Source organism: Liolophura sinensis, chromosome 7 (assembly GCF_032854445.1).
Source record: "Liolophura sinensis isolate JHLJ2023 chromosome 7, CUHK_Ljap_v2, whole genome shotgun sequence".
NCBI classification, from domain to species: domain Eukaryota; kingdom Metazoa; phylum Mollusca; class Polyplacophora; order Chitonida; family Chitonidae; genus Liolophura; species Liolophura sinensis.
In genome coordinates this window covers 13,492,722-13,507,710 of record NC_088301.1, presented here as the reverse complement: position 1 = coordinate 13,507,710, position 14,989 = coordinate 13,492,722, and the positions used below count along the sequence as shown (strand labels likewise).

At 40.1% G+C, this 14,989-nt stretch overlaps 1 protein-coding gene across 1 annotated transcript; it reads left to right on the top strand.

Moving 5' to 3' along the window:
- The first annotated feature begins 172 nt into the window (after window positions 1-172).
- On the top strand, window positions 173-13,656 carry LOC135470080 (transmembrane protein 8B-like). Its single transcript, XM_064748822.1, has 9 exons — window positions 173-374; window positions 1,645-1,772; window positions 3,381-3,667; window positions 4,759-5,012; window positions 5,860-6,092; window positions 6,851-6,993; window positions 8,585-8,763; window positions 10,049-10,312; window positions 11,151-13,656. Exons 1-9 carry the CDS (start codon window positions 297-299, stop codon window positions 11,505-11,507), a joined length of 1,923 nt encoding a protein of 640 aa, XP_064604892.1. The 5' UTR covers window positions 173-296; the 3' UTR covers window positions 11,508-13,656.
- The last annotated feature ends 1,333 nt before the right edge of the window (window positions 13,657-14,989 follow it).

Genomic DNA, 14,989 nt, shown 5'->3' with positions numbered 1-14,989 from the left:
CTACACAGAATAATGCATCCTGAGCATTCTTGAATAAACACCTTTCAAACATGCGAAAAGGTTGAAGAATTACAGATACCCATATAAAATGTCCAGGATTGACTTCCTTTTATTTTTTTGAAAGTTGAATGACTTTTGATTAACAATGTAATATGTTGTTTGTGCATAGTCATTTACAGGTGGGTAGTTACCCTCTGGTATCCCCGTTTAACGAGAGTTTCCCTGACCACTTCCACGTGGGAAGAACACATGAACACCAGCTGACTGTAACCAGTGGGAATGAGTCTGTTCTTCACATGGTGTACCAACCCCAGCCAGGAGAGTGGTACTTGGCTGCCTTTACCTCACAAACTCACGACAAGATAGTACAAAAGGTAGAACTACACGTTCCTGTTAAGCCCATTATTTTATTAACAGGCCTTCCAATTTGAGATGGGGGAGCGAGATGCCTCTGTGGCCGAGGTGGTTAGCACACAAGCTTGGCGCAATGACCCAGGGGCCTCTCACCAATGCGGTAGCTGTAAGTTCAAGTCCAACTCACGCTGACTATCTCTCCAGCCATACATGGAAAGGTCTTTCAGCAACCTGCGGATGGTTGTGGGTTTCCCTCAGCGCTCTGCTCGATTTCCTCCCACCATAATATTTGCCATCGTCATATAAGTGAGATATACTTTAGTAGGGCGTAAAACACCAATCAGATGGATAAATAAATAAATAAATCCAATTTGTGGTGACACGTGACAAAATCAGACGTCTGGGAAGAATGAATTTAGGGGTGCTAATCATGCTGCTGGTCTTTTCACAAGGGGTGTGATAATTACACACCTGCTCTAAAACAAAGACGAAAAGCTGATTCAGTGTCCAAAATAATCCAGAAAAATCACAGCGGCCCGGCAGTTAGGAAATAGCTGGTGAACAGTTTGCCACTTTCCATCTTGCCGTTTTAGCTGAGAGAAAGGCTGGTGAATGAAGTATATTAAAATTAACATGTTGGCATAAGAATTTTGTGGCAAGTATCGGGTCATTTACCCAAATTTTTCTTCACTGGAGAACAAGATGAGAGCAAGTAATCACGCACCACTTACGGCAAGAACTGTCACAGAATTTGTTGTTGTTGTTTTTTGTTTTGTTTTTTCTTTGATAGATTTCCAGGTTTGTTAATTTTGAGTTTGAACTCTCTTGGCGTTAAGAAACAGTCCTACTGTATCATGTGACTTGTGGAAAATATTATGCATCCTTTGTTGACATTATTTCAGCAATCCCTTGATTACCTGTTTTCCAGCTGCATAAGTGATATCTCTTTCAGCAGTGAGATTTCTCATATTCATAAGAATTCAGCTGCTTCATTTTTTCCATTTTTCTTCTACTCTGAATTATTTCTTGAGGAACTTTTTTCACTAAATGTGACTAAAAATTCTTGCCAAATAGTTTTGAAAGGTCACATAATGCAATCTTTTTTTAACCTTTTTATCTTGAATGATAACCAGTTACCAGCATTAAATGCAAAAGTCTGGGACAATTCATAAACTTACACTAGGGAAAAAAATATCATATCCCGTGACTACCATAACTTTTTGAAAGTACTGGTTAGATACATGTATGTACTGATTTGTTTGTTTGTTTTTTTGTCTGTGTTTCATACAGGGACTTGGTCCTAAATGTCGATATTTCCTGGAGCCGGCTATCTCTATAGATATTCACAAACGGGTAGAAACACTGGACAAGAGGCATGGTTCAGTACACATCAAGCCTAATGATAACAAACTTATCAGGTAAACCATCTAAGGGGAGGGTTGGGGGGGGTGGGGGCGGCGTAACTCTGAAAGCATTTCTCTTGCAATGTGTATAATGGTCTTTTGAGTACAGTTTTATTCATAACAAACTGATCAGGCAAACTATCAAGGGGGATGACACCAGTGAGACCTTTCTTGACAATTACTCCAGCTAACCATACTGATCCTAATATTTTGCCAGGACACACACGTAGCTGTGTTTGGGTTGAATTTACTTCAAATCTACCCTAGCTCTTCCACATTTTCAACTGCCTTTGCAACCAATATTTGAAAGATTCTGAGAAAACTATAGAGTGTAGAGAAATAAATAACCACAGTTTTATGAGGCTTGCATCTTTTAGTGACACAAACAGATCATTTTAGTGTCATTTTGATGATGATAATAATATGGACAAAATCCACTGGCAAAAATGTGCTGAAGATTTGATGTCATGGTAGCTGTAGTTGTCATCCTGGGTCAACTTCCATAAAACTCCATTACTCGGTTAACTGATTTTTTTTTTTTTTTTTTTTTTGATTGGTGTTTTACGGCGTACTCAAGAATATTTCACTTATACGACGGCGGCCAGCATTATGGTGGGTGGAAACCGGGCAGAGCCTGGGGGGAAACCCACGACCATCCGCAGGTTGCTGGCAGACCTTCTCACGTACGGCCGGAGAGGAAGCCAGCATGAGTTGGACTTGAACTCACATCGACCGCATTGGTAAGAGGCTCCTGGGTCATTATGCTGCGCTAGCGCTTTAACCGACTGAGCCACGGAGGCCCCCGGTTAACTGATAATGAGAATAACGTGTATGATAAAACTTCCTAAACGTATTTATTTGATTGGTGTTTTACCCCGTACTCAGGAATATTTCACTTACACAACGGTGGCCAGCATTATAATGGGAGGAAAGTAGGCCCTCTTCCCCGGGGGATAACCCTCGACCATCCGCAGGTTGGTGCCAGACCTTTCCATGTATGACTGGAGAGGAAGCCAGCATCAGCTGGACTTGACCTCAGAGTGACCGCATTGGCGAGAGGCTCCTGGGTCATTGCTCTGCGCTGGCGAGATAACTCCCTTGGCTACAGAGGCTCCTCTTTCTAAAAATAGATCCACAAAGTTTTACTGAATGCGTGGTCCCGTCTAAAGATTTCACCCTGCCAGCTGATTATCTATAAGTTTATCTTCACAGCCTGTACACAGTTTCCTGCACTCGTAGAGCTTGAGTTTGACACAGAACACCACTAAGTACTGGACTTTCAAGTTTCAACATCATGTTGACGTCCCTTTGTGCCATGACATCATCGTTTTATGGGGCAAAGACACATTTTGACATAGCCAGTTATTTACATGAGTGAAAAACACCTTCAAAAAGTGACTTCAGTTTCCAGAAATCCAATGAAATAAATAGTTCAGGAAGTTAAGTCATTGGTTATGGATAGTATTACTAAGTGATGAGTTTTGTTTCTTGTAAAGCGAAGATGCAGAGCGCATTTGGACAAACATGTCAATGTCGGAGCTGGAAGGCTCCCATATTCAAGTAATTGAATATGAATATATGCAGTGTTGAGCATGACTGGTTGTTATGTTTTGTTTTGTGTAGGTTCTTCTTGGATGAGCCTGCATGGGAGTTTAAGATTCACATCATAGGCTGTGGTATTAAGACTGCGGCTTCAATCTCTAACTACCTCTGTGACATAACTGTAATGTCCAGGAGCTCTGCTCTGCCAAGTGCTGAGCGCAGACAAGGGGAGATAACCTGTACTCCTGCCGCAAATGATGAATGTATTCTAAGAGTAGCCTCCCCTGATGTAGATGCTTGGCAGTATCTGTCTTTTACTAACCATGGGAATGAGGATATTAGTGTACAGTTTACCTTGGAAAGCACAGGTTTGTAGCACTCTCTCTGAATAGCAGTACTTATTTGGTCTTGATGATTTTGATGGGTCGGGATAAAATCAGTAAATACATAAAATATAATACTGTGATAGCTGTGCTTGTTGTTAGTAGTTAAAGAGTTACTTCAGTGTCAAGGCCTTTATGTCTTAAAAGCAGCATTAAATTGTAAGAATCAAGATGGTTTAAGATGATTTACTGTGTCTTCAAAAAATCGGATGTTTTAAAACCACTGTGGGTAGTTTCGGAGAATAATACGGAAACAAAAGTTTTCTGCCGATTCCAGTTTTGCCTTGTGTGACGTCATTCAGGAACACTTTCAAACATGCATGACGTCATTCCAGTATCACGGCCTTACTTGACATCATATCTGCCTGATTCATCGTTACGTAAGGAATATTATCACGTGACAACAGGAAAATTTTATGGTAACTCCCGAAGATTTTGTGTTCGAGGATTTTTCATTTATAGGGGTTAAATAGAGTTATTTACCTTAAATCTTTTTGAACTGTGACGTTAACATTGTTCCATACGGGATCGTCGGTATCATTTTTAATGTTTCCACAGTGGTTTTTCCTGGAACTGAAGTAGCACTTTAATACCATCTCCTATGTATTCCTACGCTTGTAGATGCGTTCATCTCCGTCGCATTGTTAAATCTGTGCATCACATGTGGGAGCTAAAAAGTTCATTGGCAACTTTGCCAAAGTTTGCTGATTCACTTCAGACACTCTGGTTTCTTCAACCCATGACACTGACTTGTCATGTTGCAAGTAGAACATTATTGACTACTGTAATTCTCAACCTTTTCGCATGTTTGCGTTGCTTTTGTTCCAGGACATTCAGAAAGCATTTTACTGTGTAGACGGATAAAGTTACACTTTTTGGGAAGCCCTCAACTTGGCCGATCCAACCAATGTTTGTCTTGTCTCCAAAATCAAGAGTGGGCATAAATTGCACTGTATAAAGATTGAGGAATTAGGGTACTGCAAAAACAAGCAATCAATCAATCAGTCAACCAATAAAATCAGTCACTGAGTGAGTAATTGAGATGTTCTTTTTTTTTTCTGTGGTAATAATGACAGTGTGCTCTGGTGAGATATACCTGGTGACCTCTGAGTGGGACAATAGTACAAAGGACTGTAGTGTGTTACCTGAGCTAGACAGGTATCGGGGGTATGGGGACTTCAGGTCTGTCCTGGGGGTGCTGGCCTTCTCCACGGTCATCACGCCCCAGGTGATCCTGTATGATGGACTGACCACCGTCATCCCATTCACGCTGGAGCCCAGGTTAGACATAGGTGGAACTCTCAAGACCAGGCTGACCGTAATCGTGCTGGTGAGATATATCGGCTTTTGCCATGGGTTTCTCTTAAGACATTGTTGTGTTGTACAGTTATGCTGCTGTATTTGTCGTCCTAACATTTCAGCCCAAAAGGGGTATATTTGGGCAAATAAGTCACTTTTTCATGGACGAAAATTTAGGCCAAACACAATATCATATTTCAATGAAATTGGTGATATTATCCAGAGTAGACATAGATTAGAATATCACCTAGTGTTTTATACCCCACTCATCTTCGTTTGGAGTTTGGTGGTGGGTGGGGGGGTATACTGGGATCACCCTGTTTGTCTCTATGTCTGTAGACATGATTTTGTTCATGCATCTCCTCATGCTGAAGTTTATTTACAATCGGGTAATTATTTTCATATATACTCCCACTCAAGTACTTAGTGCATTAATGCATTAATTTTCATGTACTCTGTATTCTCTTCTGATTGCTACATTTCTCCAGTCAAACTTGATGTACCAGTAGTGCACCTCACATAACTAAGTAACATGACATCCTGTGATCTTTTTAAGGTTGTCTTCCTTTTCTTTCTTTTATTTTTGGAAATATTGGAGGATGGACATTGGGGTTCTAGGTTTAAATATTATGTTAACCTGTCTGACAGAGTGTGTGCACACAGAGAATAATACCAGGAATAAATAGCTGTTATTACGTGTGGTCAGCCTGTTTTTCTGTTGTGTGTATTTTCTGAGTACATGTATTCACTGAGTTTGTCTCAAAATTGTGTGTGTAAAAACATTATGTGGTAGAAAAACAACCCTCTGATCCTAAGAGGACAAATGACAAGAAACACAAAATCGGCTGACTAACTCATTGATCTTTGGTTGATTGTAGGACGGAGTGCCAGGTAAGTACCTAGTAGTGACGGGCTGCTTACAGAAGGGCAGCATTGGATTTAACGGGGGTGGCAGCCCACCCTGTGAGGCCTACCCCTCCAGACAGATTTACCTCAATGCCAGCGAGCCTCAGGAACAGACAGGGGTGCTGTACGTGCCTTACCCCGAACCAGCAAAGTGGTTCTTGTCTCTGACCATGCATTGTTATACGGAAGGTCAATACAACCAAAGGTTAGCCAACATTGGATTAGAAATGTGGAATGTGATGTGAAATTTGAACATCTAATGAATGACGCTTCATGAAATCAAGTTCCTTGAGATTACTGTAATAGTATGGAATGAAAATGGATCCTGACCTCTACATTTAACAAATTAAAAAACAAATTACTTGAATACAAATGTATTATTCCTGTAAATCTTCAACCGTTTCAACCACTAAAGAACTTTTCAGCGGAATTTATGCGTACAATTATTTTGAAAATGACATTAAAAGGTGGGTTGGGGGTGGGGTGGCTAAAGATATAAGCTTCATAAAACTGTCCAAATTTTTTCTCTACACCCCATAGTTCTCTCTGAATGTTTCAAAATATTGGTGGCAGAGACAGTTGAAAAGGTAGAAGAATTAGGGTATTACTTATTAAGTTTCCATCAGATGATTCAGAAAATAATAATTAAGGAAAAACTTTATCTGCACAGGAATGTGAAAAATGATAATTGTTCTTTAAAACACTGTTAGGGGTTTTTTTTATTCCAGTCAGTCAAGAATATTTCGCCTGTACGAAAGCGGCCAGCATTATGGTGGGAGGAACCCACAGTCTTCCGCAGGTTGCTAGTACATTTTACCACATACGACTGGAGAGGAAGCCAGCATGAGCTGGATTTGAACTCATATCGAACGTGGTGAGAGGCTCATGGGTCACTGTGCTGTGCCATCACACTGATCACAGCCATTGTGGAAACTCACTAGTTGTTGTCGTTGATGTTTGCAGAGAAGCATGTCATAACATGACTGCCCTGGTGGAGATGGACATCAGCACTTCTGCATGTGTGGACGGAGGCTGTGACAACAGTGGCCAGTGCCTGACCTATGTGAGAGGTGCCAGCCGCTTCTCTGCCTGTAACTGTCTCTCAGGTAAATCCTCACAAATGATCAGGCATTTAGTGTTATTTGACAAATAGTGCATGCTGAGGGATGGGAAATCAGGAATTGTCAGCTCGAGAGAAGAGATGTTCAACGAGTGCAAAATGCAAGTTGAATATCACTTTACAAGAGCAGACAATTCCTGATATCACGTTCCTCCGGATACATTATAGGTTTTTATAATATTATACCAACATAACAGTATGCTTACTCAGTTGGTACTTTTAATCGCTATATCAATAACGGAGCTAGCCACCATCCTGTTGTTTACAAACAAGCAGACGCCAGAGAGCACACAAAGGGACTTGCACAATTGCACAATTGCCCCATGAACATGGGGTAATACCTCCTTGAACGTGGCCGTGCACACCATGTTTTGTGGAATATCAGGCGACCGTGTAGTGACCAGCAGAAACCAAGAACCACTCTATGAGGTATAATAATTACACATGAAGTCACAGAGAACCTTGCACAGTGCATAAATGTTGGCTATTTAAGGTATTCAAATATCAGATTTATAGTGCCAGTTTTGCCTGAAAGATTTGAAGTAGGAAACAGATCGTGCCAGCGTCTCGAGCGACGTAATGACAAAAATGAGTTTTGTGTATACATATGTGAAATATCGCCTTTTTTTAAATATTTCATCTTTTTAGAAGAATAAATAATGATAACTTTTACATGAATTATTGCAGAGCAGTTTGACTTTTTTGAATAATTTGCTTGTCACACCATGTTAAAACTTCGCAAATTCCTTGTCACGATATTTTAGCTGGCCTGCATGTACAAAAGTACAGCAGGACCTAATGTCACACACTCTGTGTTGGTGTCCAGTATCGATCGAAGTAATGTAATGGTAAATGTAAGTGTTGTATTTAAAAACATTCTGCATGCATTGAGCGCCAGTTTAAGGCACATTATCAAAAGGGGTTCCATCATGGATTCCTGTAATTACCATATATTACACAATTCATGTTCAGCGTGAAGGGGATAGTGCAACGACTGGTTGACCCATATCAGTGTAATGGCTCGGGCGGGGCGGCTTACTTGCCTTCGGTAAGTCGTCTCAGTGAAGCAGCACTAAATAAAAGAGCGGTGGAAATCCGTCCTGCAACAAGGAGGCACATTACACTTACATGCACCCTAATGATTCCTTCGTCGTCATATGACTGAAAAATTGTTGAGTACGACGTTAAACCCCAAGCACTCATTCAGTCACTCACTCACTCACTCACAATTCATGACTTATGTTTCTTATGTATTAGAATAAATGGTAATATTAAAGGTGGTATCTCAGAAAAGTTCAGTCTGTATTGAGCTCGGGTTTTGTACTCGGGTGTTTTACGCCGTACTCAAGAATAAACCCACGACCATCCGCAGGTTGCTGACGGATTTTCCCACGTAAGGCAAAAGGTTGTATCTCAAGAAGTCCAGAAAATATTGAGGTCAGGTTTGGCATACATGTAAACTAATGCACAACAACACAAATAAAATGTTCCATCATTGATACCCTGTGTGGACAATAATTGTCGTAAATTACAAAACTGATGGTTAACATAATGTTTCTTGTGGATGATGGTTGCAGGTTGGCGTGGTTATGGTTGCAGTGACGGTACAGAGGCTGCGTCTACCGAGGCTCAGCTAGAGGAGGCCCTCCTCTTGACCCTCAGTAACCTGTTCTTCTTTCCTGCCATTATCCTTGCCCTTTATCGCAGATTCTACGCTGAAGCCCTCGTCTACTTTTGTACAATGTTTTTCTCATCAGTAAGTATGTTATAGATTTTTGTTTTCAAAAGCTTCTTTTTTTTAATTTATTTCTGCTTTTCATTCATTTATGAGGAATGGAGAGTTTCTTAATACCTCAGGGTTCATTTTTTCAGGAGTGTCATAAGATTTAAACTTGGTTGTAACTTCAGCAGTGGGTGGTTGTTACCATGTAATGTCCATGTATTTGTAATTGGATCTAAGCCGACATTTATTGCTGGTTTGTGCTTAGTTGGAAAATATATTTAAAGAAAGAACAGCAAAAACAACAAAATAACATAATGAAAAAAAGACTGGAGTTTTACAACACACTCAAGAATATTTCATTTAAAAGATTGCTGTCAGCATTATGGTGGGAGGAAAACGGGTAAAGCCTGGGAGAAACCCATAACGATCTGCAGGATGATGACAGACCTTCCCACATACGATCAGAGAGGAAACCAGCATGAGCTAGACTTGAATACACAGCTTTTGCATTGGTGAGAGGCCTCTGAGTCATTATGCCGCGCTGGACCAGCTCAGCTTTGCAGTATTTTAATATTCAAAACTGGCTGGTGGGCCTTTGTGGCCAAAGGGTCTAGCTCATGATGGGTTTTTCTCTGGCTGTACGTATGAAGGTCTGGCAGGAACCTGCGGATGGTCATGGGTTATTCCCGGGCTCAGCCCGTTTTCCTCTCACCATAATGCTGGCCATCATCATATAAGTGAAATATTCTTGAATATGGCATATAACACCAATCACATAAATAAATAAATCAAAACTGGCTGTATGTCCATGGCACGATTGCTTACCACTCCGAAACCTGGTTTTGAAAATCAAGTGAATTGAAGGGTTTACCCAGGCACTCAGTGCCATGACTCTCACTTGGAAGCATTGTAAAGTTTACTTCTGATATTATACCATAAATCAAAGAATTGATCATAGTTGTAATAGGTGTACATTTACACGTATATATTGAGTACTAAAAAAAAGGTTTCCCCAGGTGCTGCCTCAATTTCCTGCCACCATAATGCTAACCATGGGCATAAAGGTGAAATATACAGCATGAAACACCAACCAAATAAATAAATATTTAAGTTTTGCAAGTATATATGCAAAGATGCCTAGTAATCGCTACTAAACTTTGCCAGGTACATGTAGAATGCAAATCATGATTTGATTGAGCTCGTCAAGGTAAAACAATATCAGTCATAAATAGGGGGAAAACTACATTATCAACGCGAAATGTGTTCACCGTGTGGATGGGAAATAACTTGATGACGCTTTCTGTTTTTTACCTCACAGTTTTACCATGCTTGTGATGGAAACAGGGTACTGTCCTATTGCATCACCAGTTTCGACACGTTAAGTGCCTGTGATTTCTTTGGTTCAGTCCTGTCTTTCTGGGTGACATTGACAGCCATGCTGCAACTGAAGGAGCCTTACCTGCCCACGCTAATGATGGCTGGAGCCATTGGTCTGATATACGGGGTGATGGAGGACAAGCACAGTCTCTGGCTGTTTGTGGCCCCGGCCATATCAGGGGTGACCCTGCTCATCATATTCTGGGTAAGTTCTATGTCTGTGATCTGATATACGGGGTGATGGAGGACAGGCACAACCTCTCTCCTGCTCTGTGATCTGATATACGGGGTGATGGAGGACAGGCACAACCTCTCTCCTGCTCTGTGATCTGATATACGGGGTGATGGAGGACAGGCACAACCTCTCTCCTGCTCTGTGATCTGATAAACGGGGTGATGGAGGACAGGCACAACCTCTCTCCTGCTCTGTGATCTGATATACGGGGTGATGGAGGACAGGCACAACCTCTCTCCTGCTCTGTGATCTGATATACGGGGTGATGGAGGACTGGCACAACCTCTCTCCTGCTCTGTGATCTGATATACGGGGTGATGGAGGACAGGCACAACCTCTCTCCTGCTCTGTGATCTGATATACGGGGTGATGGAGGACAGGCACAACCTCTCTCCTGCTCTGTGATCTGATATACGGGGTGATGGAGGACAGGCACAACCTCTCTCCTGCTCTGTGATCTAATATACGGGGTGATGGAGGACAGGCACAACCTCTCTCCTGCTCTGTGATCTGATATACGGGGTGATGGAGGACAGGCACAACCTCTCTCCTGCTCTGTGATCTGATATACGGGGTGATGAAGGACAGGCACAACCTCTCCTGCTCATTAAAGAGGAAATATTGAGATCGTCAAATGACTGCAGGTTGCTGCAAGACCTTCCCACTTATGGCTGGAGAGGAAGCCAGCATGAGCTGAACTTCAACTCACAGTGACTGCATTGGTGAGAGGCTCCTGGGTTATTGTGTTTTTTTGCTAACCACCTCTTGTTATTATTTTTTTCTTATTATTTTCTTTGTTTGGTTGCAGGGTCTACGGTGCTTTAAGAGGCGAGGCTGGTACCCATCCTGGAGAAGGTATGTGTTTTTCCTGCTGCCAGGTGTTGTCTGTGCCGGGATTGGTATCAGTCTCTTCGCTTTTGTAGAAACAGAGAAGAATTACAAGTATGTACATAGTGTGTGGCATGTTACCATGGCGATGTCCATTGTATTTGTGCTTCCTCCAAGGCCTGCCTGGAGGATGAAGACAGGAAAAACATCGAAGAAATGGCCTACATGTACATCAACCGCATCTGATGATGCCATCCAGGTGATCAGCTGTCCCGATGACCAGCAGGAGTGGAGAGGCGGCATTGTAAATGTCTCAATGACTGAAGTATCGGAATAGCCCTGACCAACCTGTTGGTCGTGGGTTCAAATCAAGCACCTGCCTGTTCAGGTCTCATCATCATTCAAGGGATTTGTCCAGATTTCTACCCACCAGTAATAATGACGGCTGTCATAAAGCTGAAATTTCTTTTCAGCACCGTGTCAAACACAGGTGACAAAAATAAAACTTGTTGTACGTGTACTAACTTCGGAATCCTACATATCAGTTGAGTACAATGTGAAACACCAATGACCAAAGTAAAATATTTTTTACCGTGTTGTAAATGTACTAACTTCAGAATCCTACATATCTATGGGATAATAATTGTCATTCCAAGTGTTTTAAGCACATACATACATGTCACCCGTCATGATTAAAAAGAAAAAAACTCTCAGGGCACTGTCCGGTACCTGGCGAGGAGCGGTGGTTTACTCTGAGTGCTCCAGTTTCCTTTGCCCATTGTCTTCACCATTATCATGTAGAGAAAAAATTGTTGAGTGTGGCAGTTAAGAGAGTGAAATAAGTAAGTACCGGTATAATTAAATACAAGCAATTATGGCTCAATCAGTTTACATACTGCTTACAGGACTACAATTGGACTGTTTTCATAATACATGGGTTACTTCCTTTTTCAAGGATTTACCTCCCTTGATTGTAGGTATCCGTTCAATTATCCAATGCTGGTAGCATTTAGAAGTACCAGTGTGATGAAAGTTAAGCAACCACAGTGGTTATGTGACTAATCTACCTGTGAAATTTCTTGTAAGGCTAGCTACTTTTATGTCATTGCAATATACTTCTATGCATTGGGAAACTGATAGAGTAAACAACAATATTTAGTCATATATGCTTTTAGTACTGAAATAAAAGACTGATACTTACTGTCAAGGGATGTAATTCCTTGAAATGGGAAGTAACGTATGTGTTACAAAAAGACTGAATATGTAGAGAAGAGTGTGTACAAGTAATACTGGCTAACACCACTTCAGACTGTCTCAAACCAAAGGCAATTTTATAATCAAATACAACAATTGTGATTAGCATAATGTATTTTCTATTTGATAAGAAGTATTTTTATTTAATTTAAAATGCAACAGGCTTGTAATTTACCTAATATTTTTCTATTTATATGAACCAAAATGACCCTGGGACATCTGTATCATCATTTATGTGAAATAAGAATTGCTCATCAATTACAGCAGGTTTGTACTTTGGGTAATATTTGTCCCTGTATGTGATAAAAACCATGGTCAACCAAATTAATCCACATCATCATTATTTAATTTTTAAAAGTATTCTTATCATATGCTCAATTAAATCCCGGTTCACCCAGGCTTTTTACGTTTTAGGAAAATGTGCTGAAATTTTTCTGGCACAGTTTGTCTAATAGTGCTTGTCTTTAGCTCTTTTATATGTTAACATTTGTTATTAGGCTGGCATATCCTAATGTATTTTATATTAATTGTTATTTTAAAAAGTGGATTTGAAGACTTGTATTCATAAATAAACATGCAGTGTATGGTTATTTCATGAAAAAGGGGATATATATATATACATACATTGTTAAAAAAAATTCACACAAAGTAACAGTGCGATTTGGAAATGTGAATGATTTAAAATGTCCTCTGGTTTTTGTTGTATGTTAAATTTTGTTTTATTTATAGTTTTGTGAATCATTCAATCTTTTTTTAAAATCTTTTCATTTTACACCTGATTTTGGCACTAGATGAACTGCTTATGTACACATTGTTAGCAACGGATGACTGGCATTAGAGTGATTTAATGTTACCTGTGTGTAAATGTACCAGTTTGACACATGTCCATACATGTCATATAATGAACAGAACTTTTAGTTAAATTTTAGCCCTGTAGCCATTTCTGCCAGTCATTCATAATGGCTGTTACATGGATGTATATCTCTTATGGTGAATAGGAATGCAGTAATAACAGCTGCCTGCATCAGATAAGTGTGATCAGAACAGGAGAGTTTCAAGTTTGAACTCTTGTCGCTAAAGTTAATGAATATAATACTGTATCATTCGACATGTCAAAAATCTTAGGCAACTTTGTTGACATCAATTTACCAATCACATGTCTCACCATGTACCAGTTTTCTCCATCGTTTGTATACTGTAAATGACTTTTTGTAAAACTTGGCAGACACCCCTGTCATAGTAGATGTAATTTAAAAATAGTTCCCTAAAAATTTTTATAGGCCACATGATACGGTAAGAGCTTTTTCACTTTTAGTAGCATGAAAGAGTTCAAACTTAAAACTCTCCTGCTGAAGTTTACGAAACAGCTGTTTTTGTGCTGGAGAGCTTTTAATGTGCAAGATATCGATTGCCATTATTTAAATATGTAATATGTATGATTTGTTGAAAGCTGGTGATTATTTCTTAGTGCTTATTTGTCTGTTTTATTGTTTTACACATTGATACTGGTATCATAGTATTGCTCCCATTGTTATGCATTGTTACCTTGTATTACTACTAATCTGTGTTTATTTAGTGAAGCAAAAAATGAAAAAAAAAACAACAAATAACTGGATAAAGGAAAGAAAAATTAATATTGTATTTAGTATGCTTCAAGTCAAGTATAGTGAAAAGACCCAAAATTTTAGCCATGACTAAGTTAATCATTTTAACTGACAGCTGTTGTAAAGGTGTTTTGGGGTTTGCTTGAGAAGTACAGTAGGATGATATCTGATGGAGAAATCGTTTCAGCATCAGAAAATTTATACCTGTATTTCAAGGTCTTTATTTGCCTCATTTTATTGCATTTTTGGTTCAGATTTTCAGGGCATATAATGTACATGTATGTGGTTATTAGCTTTACTGATAATTGTTTTCGTTGCCACCCAGCCATTCATCAAGGCTCACTTTACATGTACATCCACAAACCCCACTTCATCAAAGTTCACTGTACATGTACATCCACAAACCCCACTTCATCAAAGTTCACTGTACATGTACATCCACAAACCCCACTTCATCAAAGTTCACTGTACATGTACATCCACAAACCCCACTTCATCAAAGTTCACTATGCATGTACATCCACAAACCCCACTTCATCAAAGTTCACTGTACATGTACATCCACAAACCCCACTTCATCAAAGTTCACTATGCATCTACATCCACAAACCCTACTTCATCAAAGCTCACTGTACATGTACATCCACAAACCCCACTTCATCAAAGTTCACTGTACATGTACATCCACAAACCCCACTTCATCAAAGTTCACTATGCATGTACATCCACAAACCCCACTTCATCAAAGTTCACTGTACATGTACATCCACAAACCCCACTTCATCAAAGCTCACTGTACATGTACATCCACAAACCCCACTTCATCAAAGTTCACTGTACATGTACATCCACAAACCCCACTTCATCAAAGTTCACTATGCATGTACATCCACAAACCCTACTTCATCATAGCTCACTGTACATGTACACTCACAAACCCCACATCATGAAGGCTCACTAT

Coding starts and splice junctions, on each gene's coding strand:
- LOC135470080 (XM_064748822.1), top strand. CDS start 297: ATGGTGTACCAACCCCAGCCAGGAGAGTGGTACTTGGCTGCCTTTACC. Junction 375..1,644: donor ACGACAAGATAGTACAAAAG/GTAGAACTACAC, acceptor TGTTTCATACAG/GGACTTGGTCCTAAATGTCG. Junction 5,013..5,859: donor GGCTGACCGTAATCGTGCTG/GTGAGATATATC, acceptor GGTTGATTGTAG/GACGGAGTGCCAGGTAAGTA.